Source organism: Camelus ferus, chromosome 16, assembly GCF_009834535.1.
Source record: "Camelus ferus isolate YT-003-E chromosome 16, BCGSAC_Cfer_1.0, whole genome shotgun sequence".
In the NCBI taxonomy this organism is placed as follows: Eukaryota; Metazoa; Chordata; class Mammalia; order Artiodactyla; family Camelidae; genus Camelus; species Camelus ferus.
The window spans coordinates 35,479,599-35,503,031 of NC_045711.1; the positions used below are offsets into that span (position 1 = coordinate 35,479,599).

General features: G+C 48.8%; 2 protein-coding genes across 2 annotated transcripts in view; one reads left to right on the forward strand and one right to left on the reverse strand.

Moving 5' to 3' along the window:
* Positions 1-2,078: 2,078 nt before the first annotated feature.
* CAVIN1 (caveolae associated protein 1) lies at positions 2,079-14,733 on the reverse strand. Its single transcript, XM_032457227.1, has 2 exons — positions 14,111-14,733; positions 2,079-4,534 (listed from the first exon to the last, which is right to left on the reverse strand). Exons 1-2 carry the CDS (start codon positions 14,579-14,581, stop codon positions 3,833-3,835), a joined length of 1,173 nt encoding a protein of 390 aa, XP_032313118.1. The 5' UTR covers positions 14,582-14,733; the 3' UTR covers positions 2,079-3,832.
* ATP6V0A1 (ATPase H+ transporting V0 subunit a1) overlaps positions 14,643-23,433 on the forward strand; it is a 76,313-nt gene continuing 67,522 nt past the window's right edge. The window contains exon 1 of the mRNA XM_032457225.1: positions 14,643-14,764. The gene's annotated coding sequence lies outside the window, so the exon portion shown is untranslated. The remainder of the gene's footprint in view (positions 14,765-23,433) is intronic.

Here is a 23,433-nt window from a genome sequence, read left to right on the forward strand (position 1 = left end):
TTAGTGGTAGAGCACATGCCTAGCATGCCCAAGGTCCTGGGTTCAATTCCCAGTACCTCCTCTAAAATAAATAAACCTAATTACCCCCCCCCAAAACAAACATAAACAAACAAACAAAATCTGTCTTGATCTTGATCTCTACATCTATCTGGCAGCAACATAGGGAATGGATTGGATGGAGAGTCTAAGTCTAAAGTGAGTTCAAATGCTCCAGGTAAGAGCAGATGAGGGTCTGGACCAGATTGGCGGCAGCTGTCTTCTACTTACTCTAAAGGAAAGTTACCTCTTAGGAATAAGGACTTTGGAGGTGCTTGATAAATCAATGTGAGGCTATAGATGAACTTCCTTAGATCCCAAGTAATGTTTTATGGGATCCTTTAAGAGATAATACCCTGAGTTTATTGTCTGATTCTAACCATGGAAATAATGCTAACAATGGGTGGGCAAGTTAATGACTGGTTGATGGAAAAAATGCTTCGTGGGCATGGAACATTGGAATGCCCATCAAATCCTATTGGTAGGCAGTTGACTATTTCATCAGTGCCTGAGACCAACCCTCCCTCTCCCCTCAGCTGCAAGAGAAGAGAAGGAGTATTTTCTGATTTTGGGAGAGCTTCTAGAGCTGTGGCCCCTTACTGTGATGTAGAAGAGGAGTGCTATGGCTCAGGAGGCAACAGGAAAGTTGCTGTTCAGAAAATGAGAATTGCTCTTAACAAAGTGGTACCCAGTATAGAATTGGGTAGGGAAGGCATGACAAAGTGATTTGGATGGTATTGAAAGTGCGGTGGACCAGTGAGGGGGGTGGCTTGTGGACAAAGGGGGAGGGGCCATGAGCCTTATTGCTGTGGGTAAGAGAAGTAAACAATGGCCTGGTATCCCAGGGCCCTTCCTGGTTTCCCTCAGGCTTATTACTCTGCAGCTGGGGTCTTGACGTCATTCTCTGCTTCTCACAGCTGTACAACACATCCCAGAGGAAGAAGGATCCTTAATATGTCTCTCTTTGCAGGAGGGAAGTTTCCTGGCTCCTAGGCTCTGAATTCTCAGCCTCATTTTTCATTTCTTTTTTGTTTTAATTTAAAAAAAATTTTTTTTTGTTTTTGTTTGGGGGAGCTAATTAAGTTTATTTATTTACTTATTTATTTTAATGGAGGTAGTGGGGATTGAACAGGACCTTGTACACGCTAAGCATGCACTCTACCACTGAGCTATACCCTCCCCACCTTCATTTCTTTTGGAGGGAAGCCAACCCTTCCTGGGGGAGTTAGAATTCTAGATTCTGCTGTGCTTGCTGCTGGGGGCAGGGGCAGGGGAGTCCAAGGGGAATGTATGGTTCCTGAGGAAGGACTCAGCTTGTTTGAGGTGGTGGCAGGAGGCTGGGATAAAGCCCCAGGAATGACTTTGTTTTTATGAGTGACACCCCTCCCCAGGTGATTCTGATGCTGGTAGAACCCACGTGATGATCAGAGGCCATTGCTGTAGGAAATCCATAACTTGTGGGCAGATAGGGCAGGCTGCTCATGGGGAAGAGAGGCTGTACAGTGAAACAGGTGTCCATCTCAAGGCTGTGGGGAGAATTAAGTATGTGTAACTATGTGACCATGACTGCCATACATAGTGTGCACCAGAATCCTTTCTCTATGATGTTCAGGCCTCAGAGTCCGGGCCTCTGACTTTTCAGCTCTCCCAGGCTGCCTCCTCTAGGCCTGATTTGGCAGCGTGAATTTGGGGGAAGCTCTGGCTGAGTAGAGAAACTGGTCGTGTCTGGAGGGCTAATGCTCTGACAGCAGGGAAGTGGATCTGGATTGTACAGGGTTACAGACCATAACAGTTAGACTGGAGCCAGGCTACCTGACTTAGAATCCCAGCTCTACCATTTCCCAGCTGTGACCTTAAAGTCACTCTGTGTTTCTCCAGTTCTAAGTGGGGATGATAATAATAACCCAGCCCCACTCCCCACCCAAGTAAGTGAGGCAAGTTTAAAACAGCAGTCCTCTGTCTTTCTTTTCCTCCCTGGTTCCCTCCTATCCTCTGGAACTCATCCTAGGTAACTGCCTTTGGAGAATACAATCCAACACAGATCCTTTTAGAAAAGCAGGTTTATTGGTCGGGCTGCTCACCAGGACACAGCAACATGAGAGGCTCCTCAGAGCCCACAGGAAACTGTATCTGCCCACAACTCAGGCCCCTTCAGCCCATCAGCACCAAGGGACCTTGTCCCACAATCCCCATCCTCCCTCACCTGATGCGTCTCCAACCATTCAGAAGAAAGAAGAGAACCAGGAATGGGGGGGGGGGGTAAAAAAGCAAAGCTTTGTATTGTAAAAAAGATGTGTCCCCAGGCTCCCTCCCTGCACCCCTATTAGCTGCAATTTTAAAATGCAGAGCAGGGAAGATAAGGCCGAGGAGGGAGGGGAATAAGGAAGGTGACTTCAGCTTTCTTCTTTGGGCTGTGACTTGCAGGGGCAGCGGCGGGGGGCGGGGGGGGGGGGGCGGCTGTACTTGCTTTAGATTAGCCACCTTTACTGTGAAGGAACAGGGGGACTGAAGTTCCTGAGGAAAACCTGGTTAAATGGACTATAGAAATAAAGCCTTCAGACTGCAAGCAGCACCCCTCTCATTGTAAAGATTCAGGAGAAGAATCCACAAGGCCAAGGAGGTCTTGGCAAGTTCTGCAGCTCTAGGGAAGGATCTTGGAAGAAACTGCTAGGAGTGAGCCAAGGCTGGGCTGCTCAGCACGCAGGAATACTATAATCTCCCCTCCAGCTCTCAGCTTGGTGGCCTGGCCATTAGCACCTTACTCTTTCCAGTCTGCCTCCCCGCTAACTCCCAGCTCTCAGCAGTCTGGTGCTGCCCTCTTCTGGGAGCCTAATTTTCTAGGCTTTGAGAAATGGGCTGCCCCTAGGGGCACCATCCAGATTCCAGTTGAGTCCTGGGGTGAGGCTTACCTCTCTCTTCTTTGGCTAATGGATTTCTCCCATTGCCCTCCCTCCTTATCCTGAAAGTGGTCCTGTCCTCTGAGAAACCCAGTAAGCTGGGATTCTTGTCCTGTTTCTCATGTCTCTAATGAACTTTCTTTTTTCACCCATGTCCACCTTCTACTATTTCATGTTCTCCTTCCCAAAGCCATAGCCATGTTCTCCTGTGTGCAGATTCATAAACACGTAAGTGCAGCGCCCCACTTCCCGGCTCCCTAGGCCTCTGTTGGCTCCAGCTTTCCTTATTGGGATCTTTTACAGATACAGCCTGTGCTACACCCTCATCCAGGGTCATGGCTCACTCTGCCCTCTCTTCCCAACTGCCCCAGATTCTCCCAAAACTTGCTTTCAGATCCTTCCAGTATGCGGGCAAGGGGCCTCTTCAGGATTCATTCTTCCCTTTCATGGTAATTTTGGCTTTGAAGTCGCCAGGGATCAGGATGAGAAAGAAGAGTTCAGTGAGCAGGAATGACAGCAGCTGGGTATGAGTGTGATGGGGAGGTTGGGGGGAAGGCAGCCTGCCCAAAGGGGGAGCCCAATCATGTAAGTGACAGCAATTTCCCCTAGGATCCCCAACTTGGACCCCCAGGACAAGAAACACCGCCCTCTGCATTTCCAACCAGCCCATGCCTAAACTGGTGCTGTCTTAAGTGCAGGCTGCCTCCCTCTCCTGTCTTAACAGCAGTAAGACTTGGAAGGGTGCTTCTTGAGGGGAGGTGTTCTCAATTTAGAAACATCTCAGCCCATTTCGGGCAGAGAGAAAATGCGAAAGAGAATGTTCAGAGAGGGAAAGGAATGGGGCGGGGGCGGGGAAAGGCGGGGCGGCGCGGTCTCCCGGGCACAGCCCTGCGTCCCGCTCAGTCGCTGTCGCTCTTGTCCACCAGCACGGCGTCCGACTCCTCGGTGATCTCCAGCAGCGTGTGCACGTCGGGGCTGCTCCCGCGCAACAGGTCGGTCGCCTCGCCGCGCTCTGCGCGGCCCTCCTCCTCGTCTGCGGCCACCTCCACCATCTCGGTGGCCTTCACCACCTCCACTTGGCCCTCACGGATCTTCTTGACGTGGAAGGTGAAGGGCGGCACCTTGTAGACAGCGGTCTTGGAGCGCGCGTAGACCACGTGGTCCGGCGTGAAGGACTTTCGCAGCTTGTCTCGCGAGGTCTTGAGCTTCTCGCGCCGCTCGGCCGGGACGAGGCGCGTGCCCAGCTTGTTCATGCGCTTCTCCAGGGTGTGCCGCGTCTTCTCCAGGTTCTCCTTGGTCTTGAGGCGGGTCTTCTCCAGGTTCTCGCGCGTACGCACCTTGGTCTTCTCCATCTTCTCCTTGGAGAAGGCCTTCTTGAAGTCGTCCACGCGCCGCAGGCCGCTGCGCTTGATGCGCTCGGCGCGCGACTCCTCGATGACCTCCTCCACCTCCACCGCCTCGTCAGACGACAGCTCGAGGGCCGCCGCGTCCTCCTCGGGCCGCTCGCCCTCGGCCAGCTCGTCGCCCTCCTTCTCCGGCAGCGCCTCCGACTCTTTCAGCGACTTGCCGATGCTCACTTTGGCCGGCAGTTTCACTTCATCCTAAAGGAAGAGCAGAGCGAACAGATGAGGGGGAGCAGAGCGGGAGAGCTGGGCGAACCCCGCGCGGAGCGGTGGTGATCCTGGCGAGTGCGTGGTACCCGTGAAAGCGGCCTGGACTGCTTCGCCTTTATATCGCCAGCGCCTGGCACAGAGCGGGACACCTCATGGTCCCTCAAGAAATATGTTTTGAATGAATAGTAAGTATTAGACGGGGCGAGGAGGGAACTGAGCCTCAGATCCAAGCCTGATCGGCGTTATTCCACTTAAGTATCTCTGCAGCCCGCCAACCCGCTCATCGCGCCCTTCCTGCACCCGTTTCAAACCACTCCTTAGCTTTGCACAACTTAACACAACTTAACTTTGGAAGTGGGTATAGCGCCCTCTAGTGCACTGAGTCCCTCACTGCCGGAGCCAGGCCTAGAAGCATAGGCGTTTGGGCCCTTTGTTTAGGTTGAAGGGTGCGGGTAGGGGAATAGATCACAGCCACTCTGAGGCGGCCCCCAGGTAAAGTAACTTGAAGGCAAGGGAGTTCGTTTCCCAGACTTAATATCATTTCAGAAGAACCAGTTTTAGGGAAGGGGACCTGTTGCCCTTCCCTCCTCTCCCCCGACTCCCATTCTGCCCCGAATAATGTTTGGCTCAGGCAGAGTCATTCTCCACCACCAGGTAGAAATTGTGGAAGAAGCTGGCTGGGAGCCAGGGACATGTTTTCTTCCCAGCCTTAACGTTTCGTTTAATTCTGACGTCCCTGCCTTGGAATGGAAGGGAGGGACTACTTTTCCATTCTTGCTTTTTCCCCTGGAAACCAGAGCTCAGGGGGCCAGGAGTAGGACGATGGTCCCAGAATCCCTGAGATCCTGGAGCTCTGAGCCAGCTATACCCTTTTCCCCTGGGAGGACCTAGCATCGTTACCATTTTCCAATCCGGGAAGATTTTTCCAAGATGCTAACTCTGGGCCAACATTTCAGAATCTCAGGATCACCTCTCCTGAGAAGACAGGGTAGATTGAGCACAGAAAGGGAAATGGGGCATAACCCAGAATGTGAACAGGCTCTCCTCTTTGGCCCAGACTTTTTTTTAGGAAGGAATGATAGGCAGTAGTTTTTCTTAAGGGTTTTGGGAAGACTGTTTTGCAGGATTGTAAGAAAACCCCATCTGTGAATAATGAGGCAACATGAACTGACCCCTCTGCACAGGTACACACACATTCTCTCTCTCTCTCTCTCTCTCTCACACACACACACACACACACACGGGTGAGCACGCACAGGCACATAACATGTATGTTGGCTGCTTGGTATCTCTGCACCACCTGCTATAGAAATTCCTTCCCCAGCCCCCAACCTCTTTCCTCTTCCCTCCTATCCACATTCCCACAGAGTTTCCTGGTTTACATTGAAAACTAGGAACACCTCCCAACTTCCTTCCCTCTCTGTCAATATCATTAGCAGGGACAAAGAGGGAATGTTGGCTCCACCTCCTCTTCCAAACTGGGCACCAGCTCTGCTGGGCACCAAGCCATCTCAGGCTCTCATTACTTGACTACACCTCCCAGCAGGCAAGGTGACCTGGGCTCAGGGCATGCTGGGACTTGTAGTCTCTACCTGCCATAGGTGGCTTGGTACTGTCATGGGCATCCTACGGCATTCTGTCCATCCCTCTGCCTCTTATCACTCACAGAGGCATTGAAAGGGTGTTTTCCTTGCTCTGAGTGTAGGAGGGCCCCAGCCTCTCTTAGCATAGCCCCTGGTTTCTAGGTGTACCCTTTGTGTCTCCTTTTGCAGTCACTTCTCCCTGCCTGCTACCCAAGTCCTCTCTTACACACCATTTTAGGACTCGCTATGATCTAAACTCTCCACTACTTCTTCATCCATCTCTACCCAGAATTTACCTGCAGCTCTAGTATCAAAAAATGCCAACTCTGATCTCTCCTGCACAGGTTTCCAGTCTAAAAACCCACCCACGCTCCACCAAGGTTTGGAGAACGCCTCCTTTCACTAAGCTCAGACAATATGGATGAATTAAGGGAAGGATTAAGAGTGATGGGTGGGGAGTAGTCAGGAAACAGTCCCTGCTGCTGGAAAACAGATCCACATTGTCTCCCTGCCCCACCCCCAGCATCCCTGATTCTCCCCTCTGCTCCACCCCAACCCCTAAAGGCTGAGCTGCCTGGTTTTCCTGGCCTCTGGCTCCCTAGATAAAGGTCTTTGCCAGCTGAGCTTGAAATTGAACTTGGCTGGGGAGAGAATTGCAGACTTCTTGTAGCCAATCCTGTTTTCCTAGTGCCTGATGAAAGGTCTCGAATACAACATCAGGGAGCAATTCCAGTAAGGGGAGGTTTATTTCCTGGATTTGGGGGTCATCTCCTGCAGTCTGGAAAGGTACCTGGGAGTATAACGCCATTCCTTGCAGGCTTCCTTCAGAGTGATGGCTTACATCAGAGGAGCTACCTTCTTGGTGGAAGGTCAGAGGGTAGAGGAAGAAACTATTTGACCTAAGTCCTGGATAATATCCAGTGGATTGGCTCTGGAGAGGATATACCACCATGACTTTAGCTTTTCCCCTCCATTAATGGATTTTGTCTTTTCTCCCTGTTTCCAAGCCAGGTTTCCCCTATGACTCACAACTTTAGAGTGTTGTCTTGGGCCCACCCAGTTGGCCTATTGCTATAACAACCACCAACACAATCCCAAAGCACCTCCCCCCACCCTGGGCACATTGGCTCAGCACCCTTGTCCCACCCCTACTTCCCCTGGCAGAGCTGATAAGCCAAAGGAGGGGCCTCGGGGTGGCAAGGAAGGAGAGCTCTGCTTGTTCTGTTTCTCCATTTTTATTCAACAAAACCACCAGTCCCAACAGGCTTGGTTTCCATAGTTACCTTTAATGACCAGGTCTGAACAAAAGCATGTACAGCTTCCCCTGCCCCCCACCAAGCACACACAGTTCCCCAGCCCAGGAAGACACAGTCCAGGATGAATTTAGAGGAGCCCCAGGGTGGCTCTCAGCTCCTCCCACTCCACTCCCCAATCCTGGTAGGTAAACTTAAGATCCTCTAGTTTAGGAAGAAGCTTTTTATAGGATTATAACTTAACTGAGCACCTACTATGTGCCTGATTCTTGGCCAGGCACTTCACATTTGTCAGGGAGAAGGGACAAGTGTCATACGGCTCTGGGTAGAGCCTCTCTTGACTCAGAGCTAACCAGTTTAGTCCCCAACCACTGCCTGGGACTAGCCAGAGAAGGCATTGGAGAGGTAATTCAGAGACCCAGGATCTACTTAGAGAGTATGTTAGAGGGTGCAGTCTCAGGGAGAGGTGAAAGAGGGAAAGTTCAAAACCCAGGACCTCTACTTTAGGTTGCCAAGAAAAGGGAGTAAGAAACACAAAAGGTAGAAGGGTCTTTCTTTTCTGAGATAGCATGATTCTCAGCAGGGGTGATGTTGCCCCCAAGAGGGTGGAAATCAGTTCTTGAGAGTAGATGTTGCAGTAGTTTGTAGTGCTCCAAAGAGTCCGCATATATAGTATATCTGTAATGTTAAAATTCCATAGAGGAGAGGACAATTGGGGGGAGGGGGAATGTCTAAAAGGACTCCTTATGGGAAGTGATCATATTTTTTAAAAAAGAGTTGAGAAACAGTGCCATAGAGAGGCCAGAAGATCCAAGCCAGAGCCAGGGAAAAATGTACCCCTTCTGGCCTCTCTTGAGTTGGCAGCTGTTGGGTGCCCCGCCCAAGACAGGGTCTGGCAAACAGAAGGGATCTCTTTGCAAAACATTTTCTAAAAAAACTGGAAAAAATAAGTGTAAATGTTTTCCCCAGCTGCAGGGAGGGGGTGGAGAGGGCACAGAACAGACCCCAGGCCTGGACCTCCTGAGGGCCCTCTCCAAAGAGGCTTTGAGCCAAACTGGCCTGTCCCTGAGGAGGAGGCCAGAGGGGGAGGGGAGGGGGACTCAGAAGCGTGGGCAGTTTCAGGCAGTCTCATGCAGGCAGCAGTGGGTGCAGCTCAGGTGTGGTGTCTGGGGTGTCTACTATTAAGACAGAAACCAAGAAGTAGGGGAGGGCCCCTTCCCGTCATCTCCCACCCCCATAGCCTGAACTCTGCATAATACGAGAGTGTTTTCACAATATCCGTCAGTCACCCACTCACAAGGGGCAGTAGCTTGGAAGAGGCCGGCCATCCCAGAATGACCCTGGGAATCAGTGAGCTGGTGGTGGACGAGGGGCAGGACACCCCTCGCCCACGGCCCCGTGTGACCCAGGAGACCCTAAGCACGCCCACCGGCTGTCGGCTTCTCTAGGGTGGGCAGAGGCCCAGGCTCTGGGTAATAGGGCAGTGTCCTAGGCGTCTGGTCAAAGTGTGGGAGCTCAGGCACTGTCTCAGGCTTCAGACCAAAGGGCTCAGTCTCAGGCAGAAGGTCAAAAGTCACGATCCTTGGGTGTGGCCAGGTCTGAGGGTGCATTCAGCTTCTTCTTGGGCTAAGATGAGGAAAAGGGGTTTAAGAGGGGCTTGAGATGGGTGCAGATGGGGTGAGAAGGAGGAGGCCTTGGTTGGCATGCAGAGTTGGGACTGTAAGTAGGAAGGAGGGGAGCACACAAGTATTAGGATGGAAAGAAACCATGTTTTAAATGCTTCATCCAGAGGGCCCTGGGGTCTAAAAGGGTGGGAAAGACCCTGGTCCATGAATGAATAGACACAATTTAATCAGAACCCCCTCCCTCCTTCCTTCTAGAATCTTCCCTGGTCTCATCCTTGGCCTCCTACCTTCTATCCCTACCCAGCTGTGGTCGTGGGATGATGCTACTGGGGTTGGAGTGATGAGGGAAAGAGGCTGCTGGGGGCGGGGAGGGAGTTTTCTAAGAGGCCACTTGTTAGACTCCAACTGGGGAGGCTCCAATGAGCAAAAGGGAAGGCAAACAACTTCACTGTCTTGAGTCAGACGCTGCTTATCCCCCCAGGCAGGGTGGGCACAGTGACGCCACGAATAAGGAGAGGGAGAGGCATGGCAGAGGGACATCCTGGCTATTTCCCCTTGGCCACGTCCCCACCTCCTGCCTCCCTTGCTACGCATCCCCCACCCACTCATGGGCTATCAGACACCGAGATGCACAGAGAAATCAGGACCCAAAACCAAGCTGTTTTTATGACAGGTGGGCCTATGTCCTGGGGCACCCAGCAGCAGCTCCCAACTCCCTCCTAAGTGGCTGAGCTGCCCCTCTTGCTTTGGACAATCAGGAGAAGTCAGAGGATAAGGACATTTGGGGGCACTACCAGATTCTGGGGACAACAGTGTTGAGTAAGGCATACAGCCACAAAAACCCAAAGCAGCAGGTGCCCACCTTTCCTGTAGGGTCCAGGGAAAAGGTAGGAGTGGCAAGGAGGCTGAGGAGAAAGGAGCCAACATGGTCCTGTCTTAGCCAGGGAGCTCCCCTCCTTATTCCCTGCACCCCTACCCTCCACTGCCATTAGGCCATTGCCTCAGCTTCAGCACTATGAGGCTGAGCAGCTAATGGCCACCAACCCTAGCCACTCAGCCAACACTGTGCGCGCGCGCGCACACACACACACACACACACACACACACACAGCAGTCCCAGGGCCAGGACTGCACAACTATCTCCATTAGAGAATGAAGGAGCCAGAACTACCCTAGGTTGGGGCTAGCTCCCCAATAATTTCTGCTGCAGAGTCTGGGAATGGAAGGAGGAGGCAGGCAGCAGAAAGTATAGCAGAAGAAGGGGTACACCTGGGTTCTGGCCCCAGCTTTGACCCCCCAAACACTTGAGTGACAGTAGGCAAGTGATTTCTTCTCTCTGGGCCTCAGCTTCCTCCACTGCATAATGAAAGAGCTGCAGTTGATTATCTCCAAGGCATCTTCCAGCTCAAAAAGTCTACAGTGACAGAATGATTAAACACTCACAATGGTACAGTTCAAACAAAAAAAAGGAACAAACCACCACACATCTCTGTGGTTGGTTGCCTAGCAACAATATTCCCTCTCGTCTCCCTATCAGTTGCCCACTCTGTGCCATCTCTTCCCTTTTTGATTTTGACCTTTACAATAGTCAGACTTTATTTACTTTAAAATCAGAGAGAGGAGTATGATTTCCTTTGGTTTTAAGAATACCCCTAAAAATATGCTCCCATGCTCCCAGCTTTGAATGCTGTGACCAGGAAAAATTACCCAGCTTTTCGGAGGAAGGGTGTGGTAAGCACTTTCTCCACTAGGCTTAGGGAGTGAGAGGGACCAGAGCCCCAAGTAGGGAAGAGTTTTGCACAAAAGCGTGGCATTCTTCTGAAACAGGGTAGCCCTGATTTGCTTTGAGTCCAGGAAGGAGCTATAGGTTGGGTTAGGATTTGGGGAGGAGAAGCCAGCAGGCCCTCATTCCAGCCCTGGTGTCTCCTCCCCTTTAATGCCCATGAGCCACCTAAGCCCTTAAATTCTTCCTCCTCTTGTCCTCAGGCCCTTGGAGCAGGTCTGATGGGTCTACATGTAGGTCACTAATTGCTTCATGAAAAGTACGGAAGACGTTTATTTCCATTTTAGCTTCCTTTCTGGATTCTAAAAGAACTCTTAATAATTTCCAAATCAATAGTTGTCTGGGAGAATTGGCTCTTTAATGACCACAGCTCCTCCTATTTGCCTGGTCCCAGAGTCTGCCTGATCTTCTCAGCAGTTCTCAGTCCACTGACCCCTCGCTACTAGTAGAATTCACTTCTCTCCTTCACTAGCTGTTGCTTACCTAGGAGTCGCCTGGGATGGGATTCCAAACTGCTAGTTTTGTTTGGGAGACAAGGAGGGAAATGCCGAAGGACAGTAATGACTCAGAAGTGAGTTCAAGGTGAGGGCTTTGATATTCTGCAGAGGGAGGGGGTGACTTTCTTGTGTGTGTGTGTGTGTGTGTGTGTGTGTGTGTGTGTGTGTGTGTGTTAAACTTAACCTATGAAATCATGTCTAGCAGTTCACTGACACAAAGGGATTCCCTCCTTTATCCTCCAGGAAGAAGGTTATGGGAGGCCAGATGGTCTGATCCCACAGCTGGGGCCTTCCCATCCTTTCATGCTCCTTCCACTCCACCCCCAACCCCCCCCCCCCCCCCCGCGCTTGCCACATCATCACCTCCCACATCTGCAGTGGGGAAATACAGCATCCCCTCCTCAGTTCCCACACTGGAAAACTCACACCATCCCAGGAGGCTTTTTCCCAAATCTCTCTGCCTGGCCACCCAAACATCCTACCCCCTCAGCCTGAGTTGATAGTAAATGTTGCCGCCCCTAGTCTTCCCTATTAGGCCTGCCAAGGCACAGAGCTATTTTTACCTCATTCTCTTCCCAGGCCTGCAGCCCTCAGGGAGGAGCAGCCTCTGCTTTCCTCCAGCAGCTGAGTACCCCACCCCCTTCCCCCCACCTGGAACATCTGCTTTGCAGCTCAGGGAAGTTCTGCTTCCCTGAGCCCCACCCCTGTTGCTGGAATCTTTTCCTTACCTCTGAGCTCCTCTGAGTGGGGTGGGACCACTTTAGCTGTTAGTTATTTCCCCTGTGGTTTAGGGGCTCAGGGTCCCCACCTTGAGCCATTCCTTCTACTGCAACTCTGTCTCCCACTGGCCTTGATGTAGTCAGAGCCACCGGTGATTAGACCTCACCATCACCACACACAATGCACAGGCACAGATCTGCTAACTGCTGAGAAGCAGTAACAGACATGCCATTGGCATCTGCACAAAAGTCTGTCTCTCTATAACGGTCCTCTCAGAATCTCCGTCTTCGACATAGGGAGGTTTATCTCCAGACTGAGAACTTTCCCAGGTCCTGTGGTCTGGGACATTAAGAGTGAGATGGGTCACCCATCCACGTCCTTCATGGCACTCCTCTACCACGCCAGGCTCTGGAGAAAAGATAGAGCTGGCTTGCTGTCCCAGAGCTCTGCCTTGTTCTCCTTTCTTTGATGCACCCCAGTGCTAGGCAGGTCTCTTAAAAAAATCTCACTCACCCCCCATCCTACTTCCTTTCAGCAGTGAGGTTAAGTAGAAACAATTCTAGGCAAATATTTTCTACCAGATAGTGCTGTATGGGGGAAAGCAAACTGCTTAAAGCCAAGTACCTCTTGGGAGGAGACCCTGGGCATTGGGAGTAGGGGGAGAGAACCGCTTTAGCCTCTGCTCCACCACCATCACCTCCTCAGATAAGTGCCAGCTCACTTAGGTCCACTGCCCCCAAAATTACTTGTCCCAGTCTGCATTTCTTTTGGCTGTACCAAATTGACCAAGCCAAGGACTTCACCGCATCCCTGATGTACACACAGAACCCAGCTTGACCAGGGCCTCTGAGTGGTCAGTGAAACCACAAATCCCTGACAGAGGTCCCCTCCCTGGGGTGTAGTTGGGGGTGGGGTCGGGTGTCTGGGCTTCTTTTCTTTCCATTCCCTTCAGTAGGGAGAAGAAGGGGAAGAGGGATCATTGACCAACTCCTCCACCCCCACAAGCTCACCTCCTTGGGTGGGAACATCAACCGGGCCCTCAGAAGCAGGAAGGAGAAGAGACTGGGCGCATTCCCACCCCGCTGAAGATCGCTGAGCACTCATCTCAGACCCACCCTTAATGGGAATAGGAAGGGGGCGTGGAGAGGAGCAGAACACTGAGATCCCCCGGTTTACTTGGGGTTACGATACAAAAACTCCATTTTTATACAGGCGGGAGGAATAGGGGAGAGGGAAGCAACAAGCTGCCTGGGCGGAGCCTGGGGCGCGCCAGCCTCCTCCCGGCTGTCCTCCCGCCTGTCCTCCAGTTCCTCGGCCGCCCCCGCAGGTATGCGGGGTGATTCAGCGCGCCCAGACCGCAGGCTGGGCAGGGGCTGTTTCTGCCGTCCACCAGCCCCTCCAGCACTCTTCATGCCGCCGGCCACCACCCTCCCGCCGACTTCTTCCAACAGGCCGAGGGTAACCTCACGCCGCGGGCTAGGGTGTCCCCAAGGGCAGAAAGTGCCGGGAAGCGGAGGCAGGTCGCAGCAAGAGGCCGGAGTAGGCAGCGGAGGCTGATGCGGGGGCACGGGGTCCGCAGGGGCATGCCGGCAGTCGCGTCCCTCGCCTGGCTCAGCCCCTGTGGTGCGTGCCTGAGCCCTGAATCACCCGCTATATCGGGCGAGCAGCGCCGGAGGCCCCAAACCCGGGTCGCACCGCCAGTGTCTGCTTACAGCGGGCCCCAACGGCCGCCAGGCACTCCGGCTCTCCACAAAACTTCCTCCAAGTAGGAAGACTTTTGACAGCCAAGTCGGGAGCGATCTGCGAGTGACAGTGTCCCCAAGTCCAGCCCCCTAACTCGGTTCCACTTCGCGTTTGACCCCATAGAGAAGGGGCTGGGTGAGGAGGCGCGGGGGGCCGACCGCACCTCTCTGCTCGGCGCTCTCGGGGAGCCCGCCGCCCACCCTACCCCAGCAGCGCTCGCCGGAAGGAAAGTGGGTTCCCTGAGCCGGATCAGAGGGGTGGGAGAGCCGCGCCGCGGGCATGCCCCCCCCCCCCCCAGCCCCAGTCGGGGGACAGCGGGCCAGGCGCGAGCCTCTGGGCGCGGTCGGCCCGCCAACTCACCTGGTAGATCATGACTTTAAAGTTGCGGCGCCGCAGGAGCTCGGCCTCGTTGACCTCCAGCTTCTTGATCTGGCCGGCCTGGCGCTCCAGGCTGCCGCGCACAGTCTTCACGTTGACGCTGACCTTGCGCACCTTCTCCAGCAACTTGCTCACGGTGTTGCTGGTGGTGGCGTGTGCCTTGCCGAGCTTGCTCAGCTCGCCTTGGATGCTCTGCACGGCGCCCTCCATCTCCGCCTGCCGCTCCTCCAGCTGCGCTTGGGTCAGCTGGATCTGGTCGACGGCGCCGATGATTTTGTCCAGAAGGCTCAGTACCAGCACGCCGTTCACCTGGTCCGATTTGATCAGCTCCTCGGAGCCGGCCCCCGACGGCTCCTCCGCCGCCGGAGCCCCCATGGTGGAGGACCCCTGGTCCCCGGCATCGGAGTACCCGGAAAGCGGTTGCTCGATGATGTGGAGCTGGGTGTCCTCCATGGCTGCCCGGAGCCGTGCGGGGCCGGCCGGGTGGAGCTGGAGCTGGAGCTGCAGCTAGAGCGGGAGACCGGGAGAAGAGGAAGAGCACGAGGGGGGAGATCGAGAGAGAGCGGAGAGCGGAGGAAACTCGAGCAACGTCCGTGCGCACCGGGACGGTGGCCAGAACTGTGGGGCGGGGGATCGGTGAGTTCCCCGGCTCCCAGGCCAAACCCGGGAATCTCGTCGCCCATTGGCTGGCCCGACCCTAGAAAGGGAGGGACCGGGGCAGAAGGGGAGACCGATGCTGAGGAAGGGGGGGCAACCCAGGGGACCCAAGAGCCGAGCGCCCCACCCTTCCCGGGATGGTTGGAATAGTTGGAGCGGGAGACTAGGGCCTCCGTTGGCTGCGGAGGCGGCGGTGGCCAGACTAGGGCGGAGGAATGTGAGCTGGAGATAGGAAACAGGTCCTAGAATGTTGCTCTACTTTTCTCTCTCGCTCTTTTTGCTCATCCGGAACCCCCCCCCCATCCTTGTAAGTTCTAGAGCGGGTCGTCAGGTGGGACAGGAGATCCTGAAATTACGTGCAAAATATTGTATTGTATTTGCCTGTGTCCAGTTTTTGAGAGGGAAAAGATCCCTGACTTCCACAGTCTTTTCGAAGGGGCCTCTTACTATCCACCCTACCAAGTTACTGACCACTGTTCTAGAAGTTTGAGGGGTCGTTTGCAGAAGGGAAGGGAGAACTTAAGGTAAAGTCACAGTGGTGGTGAGGGGCTGCCGAGTTCCTCTACGTTCCTCTTAGAATTATTCTAGCAGAGTAGGATTAAGATGGGCAATAAAACAAAAACTAAAGACTTTTACTCAGCTGTCACCTCTCTCTAAAAATCACCTTTCCTTGGGTTCCCACCTTCCCCAGAGGTCTGGCTGACACTAACCTCTAAGCAGGATCCAGGAGTGCATCCATCCCTCTAGAGCCCAAAGACTTGCGCTCAGCAATCAGAGGTATGAAACTCCACCTCCTCACTTGACAGACCTGAAACAGAGGGTCTGGAGAAGGCAGGTGACTTGCCAGGTTACCAGCAGGTTAGCATTGGCTTGGTGCTCAAACCAGGTGCCAGGACTTCTCTCTTGCACTTCCCACTTTAGCATGCTGTACCTTTCATTGGGACAGGAAGGGGCAGATGCCCCCACCCATATGTTCTGGGAGCTGATGACTTGAGGATTAACTACAAACATATTTTCAACCATGATATGGGTACCAGGGAGCAGGCAGCTCTGAGCAGGATCAAGGAGGGCCCTTAGCGCAGACATCCAGGGAAGAGAGACTGCCCATGCTCCCCCATCTTGCTCCCTTGTTGTCCCTGGAGCTGTGAGGTCCCTGAAGCAGCACCAGCCCCCTTTCCCCCAGAAAATCTGCAAACCTTTCCTCTGGTTAGGAAACCAAGCTTGGGTTTCCCCAGCTGGATAGGATGATGGTCTTGGCAAAAGGTCACTGCTAGTCTGGCATGCGTTATCATTAGGAAGAGTGAAAAACTTCTTGGTGGGGACCTTGGGCCCCATTAATCCAGTCAGAGAACCCCCCCAACCCAGAAAGGAGCTAAAAAGCTCACTGTCTGGGATAGTCTAGAATCATCTGGGATTGCCTGGGATAATCTGAAATAGCCCCAACAGCTATTGAACAAAATATTTACCCTGAAACTTCAATAGCTGTTTCCACAGAAACAAGTGGCTTTCTTGTCTGACAGTCAAATAGAATGGATTGGTATATAAAATCACATGTACATATATGCCAGAACTGACTATTACCAATTTATTTTAGAATTTGAGAGAAAATATGTTATAGCAGTTTAAGCTCCTTCCATTGAGGATTGATAAGACTTCTAGAAAAAACCAAGAGTGACAGTAGAGAAACTTACTTTAAAAAAAATTGATTAGTTTATTTCATAGGTGACACATAAGGTACAAACTGCAAATATCTCACAAAGAAATTTAGTGAAAAGAAGTATTCTTTCTACCCCTGCCTGCAGCAAGCAAATTTCTGGCTCAGGAGACAACAATTTTTATTATTTTCTTGTGGAATCTTCTATAGAAAGTCTCTGCACATATGATATAGATATAGGTATACAATATCTCAGCACTTTGCTTTTTGTCAGTTACTAATATATCTTGGAGACTGTTCTGTATCAGTACACGTGGAGCTGCCTTATTTTCCAGTGTAGGGGTATACTATACTTATGTAACCAGTTTTCTATCAATGGACATATACAGATTATAGTTTAGACTTCACTTGGTGGGTGAGGGGTTGCTGAAGAGGAGTTTTAGTGGTTGATTTGTTTTTTGTGGTTGCATGCTTGCTAAAAGGAATTAAGTCCATATCATTCTGACTTTCCCATCGGCAAAGTATTTCCATTCTCCAAAAAGAAATGTCCGCATTTGTGGATGAGTCAAATTATGTCACAGGGATAATCTAGTGAGTACATCCCTGACTCATTCAATGCCTCCTTAACAGAGAATTTTGCAGAAAGGGCCCTACCCACTGCATGTCTCTATCCAAGAAATATTTGCATCAGACAAGTTTCTCTCTTCTTACTAAATGCCAGATAAATCCAACAGGGGGCGTGCTGAGCCTTGGTAGCTTTATCAACACGGACACCCAGAACTGGAGCCAAATAATCCTTCCCGGAGGACTTCCCTCCATTTCAGTGAAAATAAGCAGTTTCTCTTCATTTGGAATTGCGTTCAGCGTGCCATTGCTTGCATTCAGGGTTGATGCTCTGCATTTTCCATTGCTCACTCTCTCTGCTGAAAGGCACACTGTTCCATTGTTTGCTTTCAGCTGGTGAGGCAAAGTCTGTAAAACGGATAGAGGTGAAACAAACAACCCTTTGGCCTAGAAAAAGCACACCAGGATGTAACCCCGTCAGCAGCTGGAATCTCACTGCTCTCTCTCGTGTTCCTCCAAACATCCATTTGTTCAGCAAAATGTGACTATTTACCATGAGCCCACTACTGGGCTGAGGACTTCAAGGAGGATGAATAAAGCCCAGTCCCTCCTCTTGAGAAGCTCTTAGCATAGCAGGGGGACAGATGTTTATACAGATTCTGATATAAAGTGGAAGGTGCTCCAGCAGCTCAGGGAAGGTTGCCACTTCTTCCTGGGAGAGTGGGGAAGGGTTCACTGGGTACACCCTCCCCAAATCCCCCCAGTGACAAAGGTGTGAAAATGCCAGGCTGGGTGGGAGTAGGAGTGCGGAAATAACCAGGCTTTTTCATCTCATATCGTGGTTCTGCCGTAAGTCTTACCAGTTTACATTTAGGGAGATCCAATGAGCTGTGAGGGGTGCAGCGTGCAATTTGTTCCATTCAACTTTGTGCTGTCTGTGCTGGCAGAGATCCTAAGGAGACAGTGTGTTTTGTTAATAATAAATGATTGGGATGGATGATGTGTCTTCACATCAGAAAAACCATCACGAATGGAAAACCAGTTCTCAGCAGCTGGCTCACAGCTGCCACAGACAGCAGCGTTTCTGTCACTATTTTTGTCCCCCTGACATATATGAAAAGTGCCTATAGTATTTGTAGATTTCTCTTTCTCAAAAATTCCTTCCTTTCTTCTCCTTCAAACATTAACATAAAGGGTAGCTTTCCTGTGCCAGAAAGCAATCAAAATTATTTATTAAGTGCTAATTTATGCATAGCTCGGTGCTAGAAAACATTCAAAGGACACAGCTGTGGAGTGAGAGTTTTAGTCTTAGGGAGGCAGTGGTTCAGGCTAATAAACAGAAAAATCAAGAAAATAAATGAATGAGAATGCCATAAAATCTCTTCTCCTCCTCTACCTTCAGCATGCACTGGTCTAATACTAAAAAACAAACAAAAAGTGCAGTCTTAATTGGTTTTACCTTACTTCCTCCCCAAGGTTGGGGCCATCTGCTTTCTCCTGTTCAGATTTCATTGTTTTCTAGAGCTGCTACATATCCCCAATTCAGTCCTTACATTTCTGCAGTTTATCCAAAAAGGTGGCTTCCCCTCTACTGATACAGCACTTAAAAGTCACTGATAAACTCCATATTCTACCAATTGTCTCTCCTCTTCTAATTTTATTCAGACTCCACAGGATTTAGCACTGCTGACCAGTTTGTCCTTGAGACTCTCCTTCTTGGCCTTTCTGAGGCTGTATTATTTGTATTTACAGTGTTCCTTGTCCCATTTGCTAACTTTTTTTTTCTTTCTTTCATTGTTTTTTTTTTTAAGCCAGCTTTTAAAAGCCGCTCAAAAAAAGTAAAAAACAACCACCACCACCAGCTTTATTAAGATATAATTCACATACCATACAATTCACCTATTTAAAGTGTACAATTCAGTGATTTTTAGTACATTTACAAAGGTGGCAACCATAATCAATTTTAGAACATTTTTATCACCTCCAAAATAACCTTTCAAATAAAAGCAAATCCAGAGTTAGTAAAGCAAGACTTTATTTAAAAGGATTATTGCATGGGAGGAAAGGGACTATTGCAATCAGGGTAAGGGGTCTGTTGTAATAAAGAGAATGGGTGACCATAAGATCTGCAGCTGTCTCAAGGGCCAGGCAAAAGGAGATTTTCTTTTATAGAGAGGAGTAAGCAAAGCTAGAAAGAACCAGGCTCAGGGACTGGGATGAAAGGGTGGCATGATTAGAGCACAGATCAGAGAATGCTTTTCCCTGAAGCCAGCCTATCCTCAGGAGGGGTTATATGTTGGCTCAGGCTGAGAGTGAGCCAAAGGTCAGGGGACTGGAAGGAGAGAAGTTTAAGCAGAGTTTGGTTAATAAGCATTTTGTTCCAAGTGATCAGTTGGGACAGGCAGTTCATTTAATTACTCATAAGGCAAAGATGGGAATGTGGAGGGTATGTGTCTGTCTTTATCACAGGTAAACAGGAGGGGCATCTGTGAGTCATAGGGAGAAGGGCAGTTCTTTGCAGAACACAAAGAAATAAGGAGAGTTGTTTAAACCTCAGTGTTTTCCAGGAGCACAGGTCTCAGGTAAAATTCAGCATTGTCACCCTATACCCAAGAAGCTGTCACTCCCCATTCCAGTCCCTGGCAATCACCAATCTCCTTTCTGTCTCTAAAGATTTGCCTATTCTGGACACATATAAATGGAATCATACAATATGCAGCTCTTGTGCCTGGCTTCTTTCACTTAGTATAACATTTTCAAGGTTGACCCATGTCAGCATAGATCAATACAGTACTTCATTAGTTTCAGTGACCGAATAAAATTCTTTTGTGTAGATATGCTACATGGTGTTTATCTGTTTGATGGACATTTGGATTGTCTTCATTTTTTTTTTTTTTGGATATTATGACTAATTCTACTATGAACATTCATGCTATTTTCTTTTTTGTTTTTATTTGTCATGCTTTTTTATTGAAGTATAGTTGATTTACAATATTGTGTTGGTTTCTGGTGTATAGCATAGTGATTCAGTTATATATATATATATATATATATATATATATATATATATATATATACACACACACACATTCTTTTTCATTATAGGTTATTACAAGATATTGAATATAATTTCCTGTGCTATATATTTGGACTTTATTGTTTAATCTATTTTATATGTAGTTGTTTGTATCTATCAATCTGAAACTCCTAATTTATCCCTCCCTCTTCCCCCAACCCCCAGTAGCCAGAAGTTTTTTTTCTATGTCTGTGAGTCTGTTTCTGTTTTGTAAGTTCATTTTGTATCATCTTTTAGATTCCACACATAAGTGAGGTATGATATTTGTCGTTCTCTGTCTGATTTACTTCACTTAGTATCATAATCTCATAATGCTGCAAATGGTATTATTTCATTCTTTTTATGGCTGAGTAGTATTCCACTGTATATAGCTACACCACATCTTCTTTATTCAGTCATCTGTCAGTGGACATTTGGGTTGCTTCCATGCCTTGGCTATTGTAAATAGTGCTGCTGTGAACATTGTGGTTGTCATGCTGTTTTCTTAATGTAGGTATTTAACATGGATTCTGTTCTGGTTCCAGTCATTTTCCCTCTTTCCTTTTCATCTTCTTTTATGGCATCCTCCTTGTCTTTTATGACTCTAAAATCAGTGTCTCTGATCCTGAAATGGGGAGATCTCAAAAATATTTAAAGCCAATGGCACAGACATCAGCTCATCAGAATGGATGCTGTTATCTGTTGTGCTAAAGCAGAGTTCTGGTGGTCCCTGCTGTACCAGGTATTACGACGGGTCCTAAAGTAGTTGCTGAATTCTGTGAGGCCAGGATGTGCAGTGTTTGTTTCTTCACCAGCCTGTCCAAAACTATTTCAGTATTTTAACAGTCAGCTTTGGATTCCGATATGTCTCCTAAATGCCAGGCTCTCATCTCCCACTGCTTCTAGCCCTAGTTGGGTATGCCACCATCATCCCACCTCAACACTTATATAATCTATATTTTATATCTTTCCTCTCAGAACCCCTCAGGACTTTCTTACTTCTATTGGTGGTACCAACTTCCTCTCAGTCACCAAACCTCCAACCTTGGAGTTATCTTTAACTCTTCTCTCTCCCTCACCTCCCAAAGCAAGTGAAATCCCAAATCCTGCCTGTCCTTCCCCCAAAACTGTTCTCCTGTCATTCCCATTTCTGTGTTTCTCTCTGTCACTAATCTCCTCCCTCCAATTCACCCAGCATGCACAACGCTGCCAATTAATCTTTCTAGAATGTTACTTTGATTGTTATCTCCCCTCTGCAAAAAAAAAAAAATAAATAAAAATCTGTGGTTTACCTTCTTTACTCAAGATAGTGGAGATTTATTAGTTTTTGGTTGCCAGATTTTGTACGATTTAATACACATGGATTATTATTATTAATTCCTTATATTCCTTTACATTACCATCCTGTGATTCCAGTTTGCCTAGTAAACCCTGTTTGAAAGCCATGCCATGAGCATCGTCCCCTTTGACATCTCTTGCATTATTATTTCTTTCTGTGTTTGTCTGCTCTCTCAACTAAGTTTTTACAAGCTTGGACTTCTCCGAAAACTATGCAGTGCCTAGCACAGTTTGATACATTTGAAAGTTACTCGGTTTAGAATTATGGCTTGAAATCAGTGAATTATGGAATCAGTAAAGGATCCTACTAGTGCAATATTCTTTCTGTTACCAAGTCCAAACTCCTTCTGCTTGCCGCACAACAGGCCAATAAATCAGGAGACAAAGGCATTGGGGCAAGGAATAGCAACTGTATTCGGAAAGCCAGCAGCTGGGAAGATGGCAGATTAATGTCCTGGAGAACCATCTTCCCCAAGTTAGAATTCAGGCCCCTTTTAAAAGGGGGAGAGGGTATGCTTGGTTGTTGCAAACTTCTCGATGTAGGAATTCTTTGTTCTTGGAATCCTTTGTTCTTGCAGCTGTCCACATGGGTCAGATCATCGTGTCCCTGTAAAACCTCCAACAAAACAAACGTTATTTTCTATTCTGCAACTTATCTTTCTATGAATGGTAAAGTGTTAATGCCCTTAAAATTCAGAGCCTTGAGAATAGGCTATCCTGTATATTTCAGGCTATAGGCAACATTCCTTTACAAAAGGTACAGAACCAGCAAGACTAAGCTAAGGAAATAGAGCACAGGGTTAAAATCAAAGGAGTCAGATTTGTTCTTTTCTATCACATTTCAAGATCATGTATTACCTTAGGGATTATCTGATTAAATGTTTTTCAGATGAGGAAGGCCCAAAGAGGTGGAGTTCATAAATGGAAGCTTGATTCAATGTGAATCATTTTAGAAAATCATTTTAGAAGATGAATTAGCAGGATATAAATTATAGAATAGTAAACAATTTTGAAAAGAATTCAACTTTATTATATCCTGTTGTGTATAGTTACTCTGATCACAAAAAGTTTTCCTAGTAGAGATTATGCTTCATCCTTCTGTGATAAACAGATACGTGGAATCTGAAATTAGAGCTATTCATTTGCATACCAGCAATACTTAACACAAATCCTTCTATTACTTTTTTTTAATGTGTCCAGTGTCATCTATAGGCAGAATTGGTGGCAGTAATGAGTTTCTCCTAAGTAACCTGGACTTATGGCTATCCTTTGAGAGTTTGACAAATTTAATTAACACAGTTTGAATGTTCACAATGTCTCCTGGACATTGAAAATAATGGCTTGCTTGAGTTTAATCAGAGATACCAGCAAGCCAAAGAAAATAAGGATCCTGGGCCAGGATAACAGCAAAACTTTATCCCAGTTCAAACTGAATTATAATAAACAGTCCATTTATCCAGAAAGATAAAGAAGGGTTCCTGTTAATTTAATATTTGGTTAGTTGAATGTACATCTGATGAGAATAAATAATACGCAATCTGTTAGACCAGGAGAAATCCATTTTACACGAAACATCTGATGAACAGAATGTTTATTCACAGTTTTGCCTCCAAATTGGTGTGTGAATTCAAGCAAATGACTTTCCTTCTCTTAGCTCTTCACCTCCCCCTTAGTTCTTAGTTTTTTCATCTGTAAATGAAAAAATAGGCGTAGACGATTTCTAAGGTTTCTTCCAGTTCTGACATTCTGTGACTCTGATTCTAATCTCTGATAACTCAGGAAGCCCTTTGGGATCTTATAGTACTTCAGAAAAAGTTCATTTTGAACATCAATTAATTTAAGCAAACATTTAACAAGCAGTTTTCAAGTGTGTATAAATTGCTAGTTGTAGTGCTCAGAAATGGGGACCCGAAGATGGAAAGACATGGTCCTTGCCATCAGGAGCTTATAGTCTAATATCGGAGCTAGATATGTACCTCAGCAATTACAATTTAGTAGGATCACTGCCATGGAAGGCAGCATATACAAGGAGCAACG

Coding starts and splice junctions, on each gene's coding strand:
- CAVIN1 (XM_032457227.1), bottom strand. CDS start 14,581: ATGGAGGACACCCAGCTCCACATCATCGAGCAACCGCTTTCCGGGTAC. Junction 4,535..14,110: donor TTAAAGTCATGATCTACCAG/GTGAGTTGGCGG, acceptor CTCTTCCTTTAG/GATGAAGTGAAACTGCCGGC.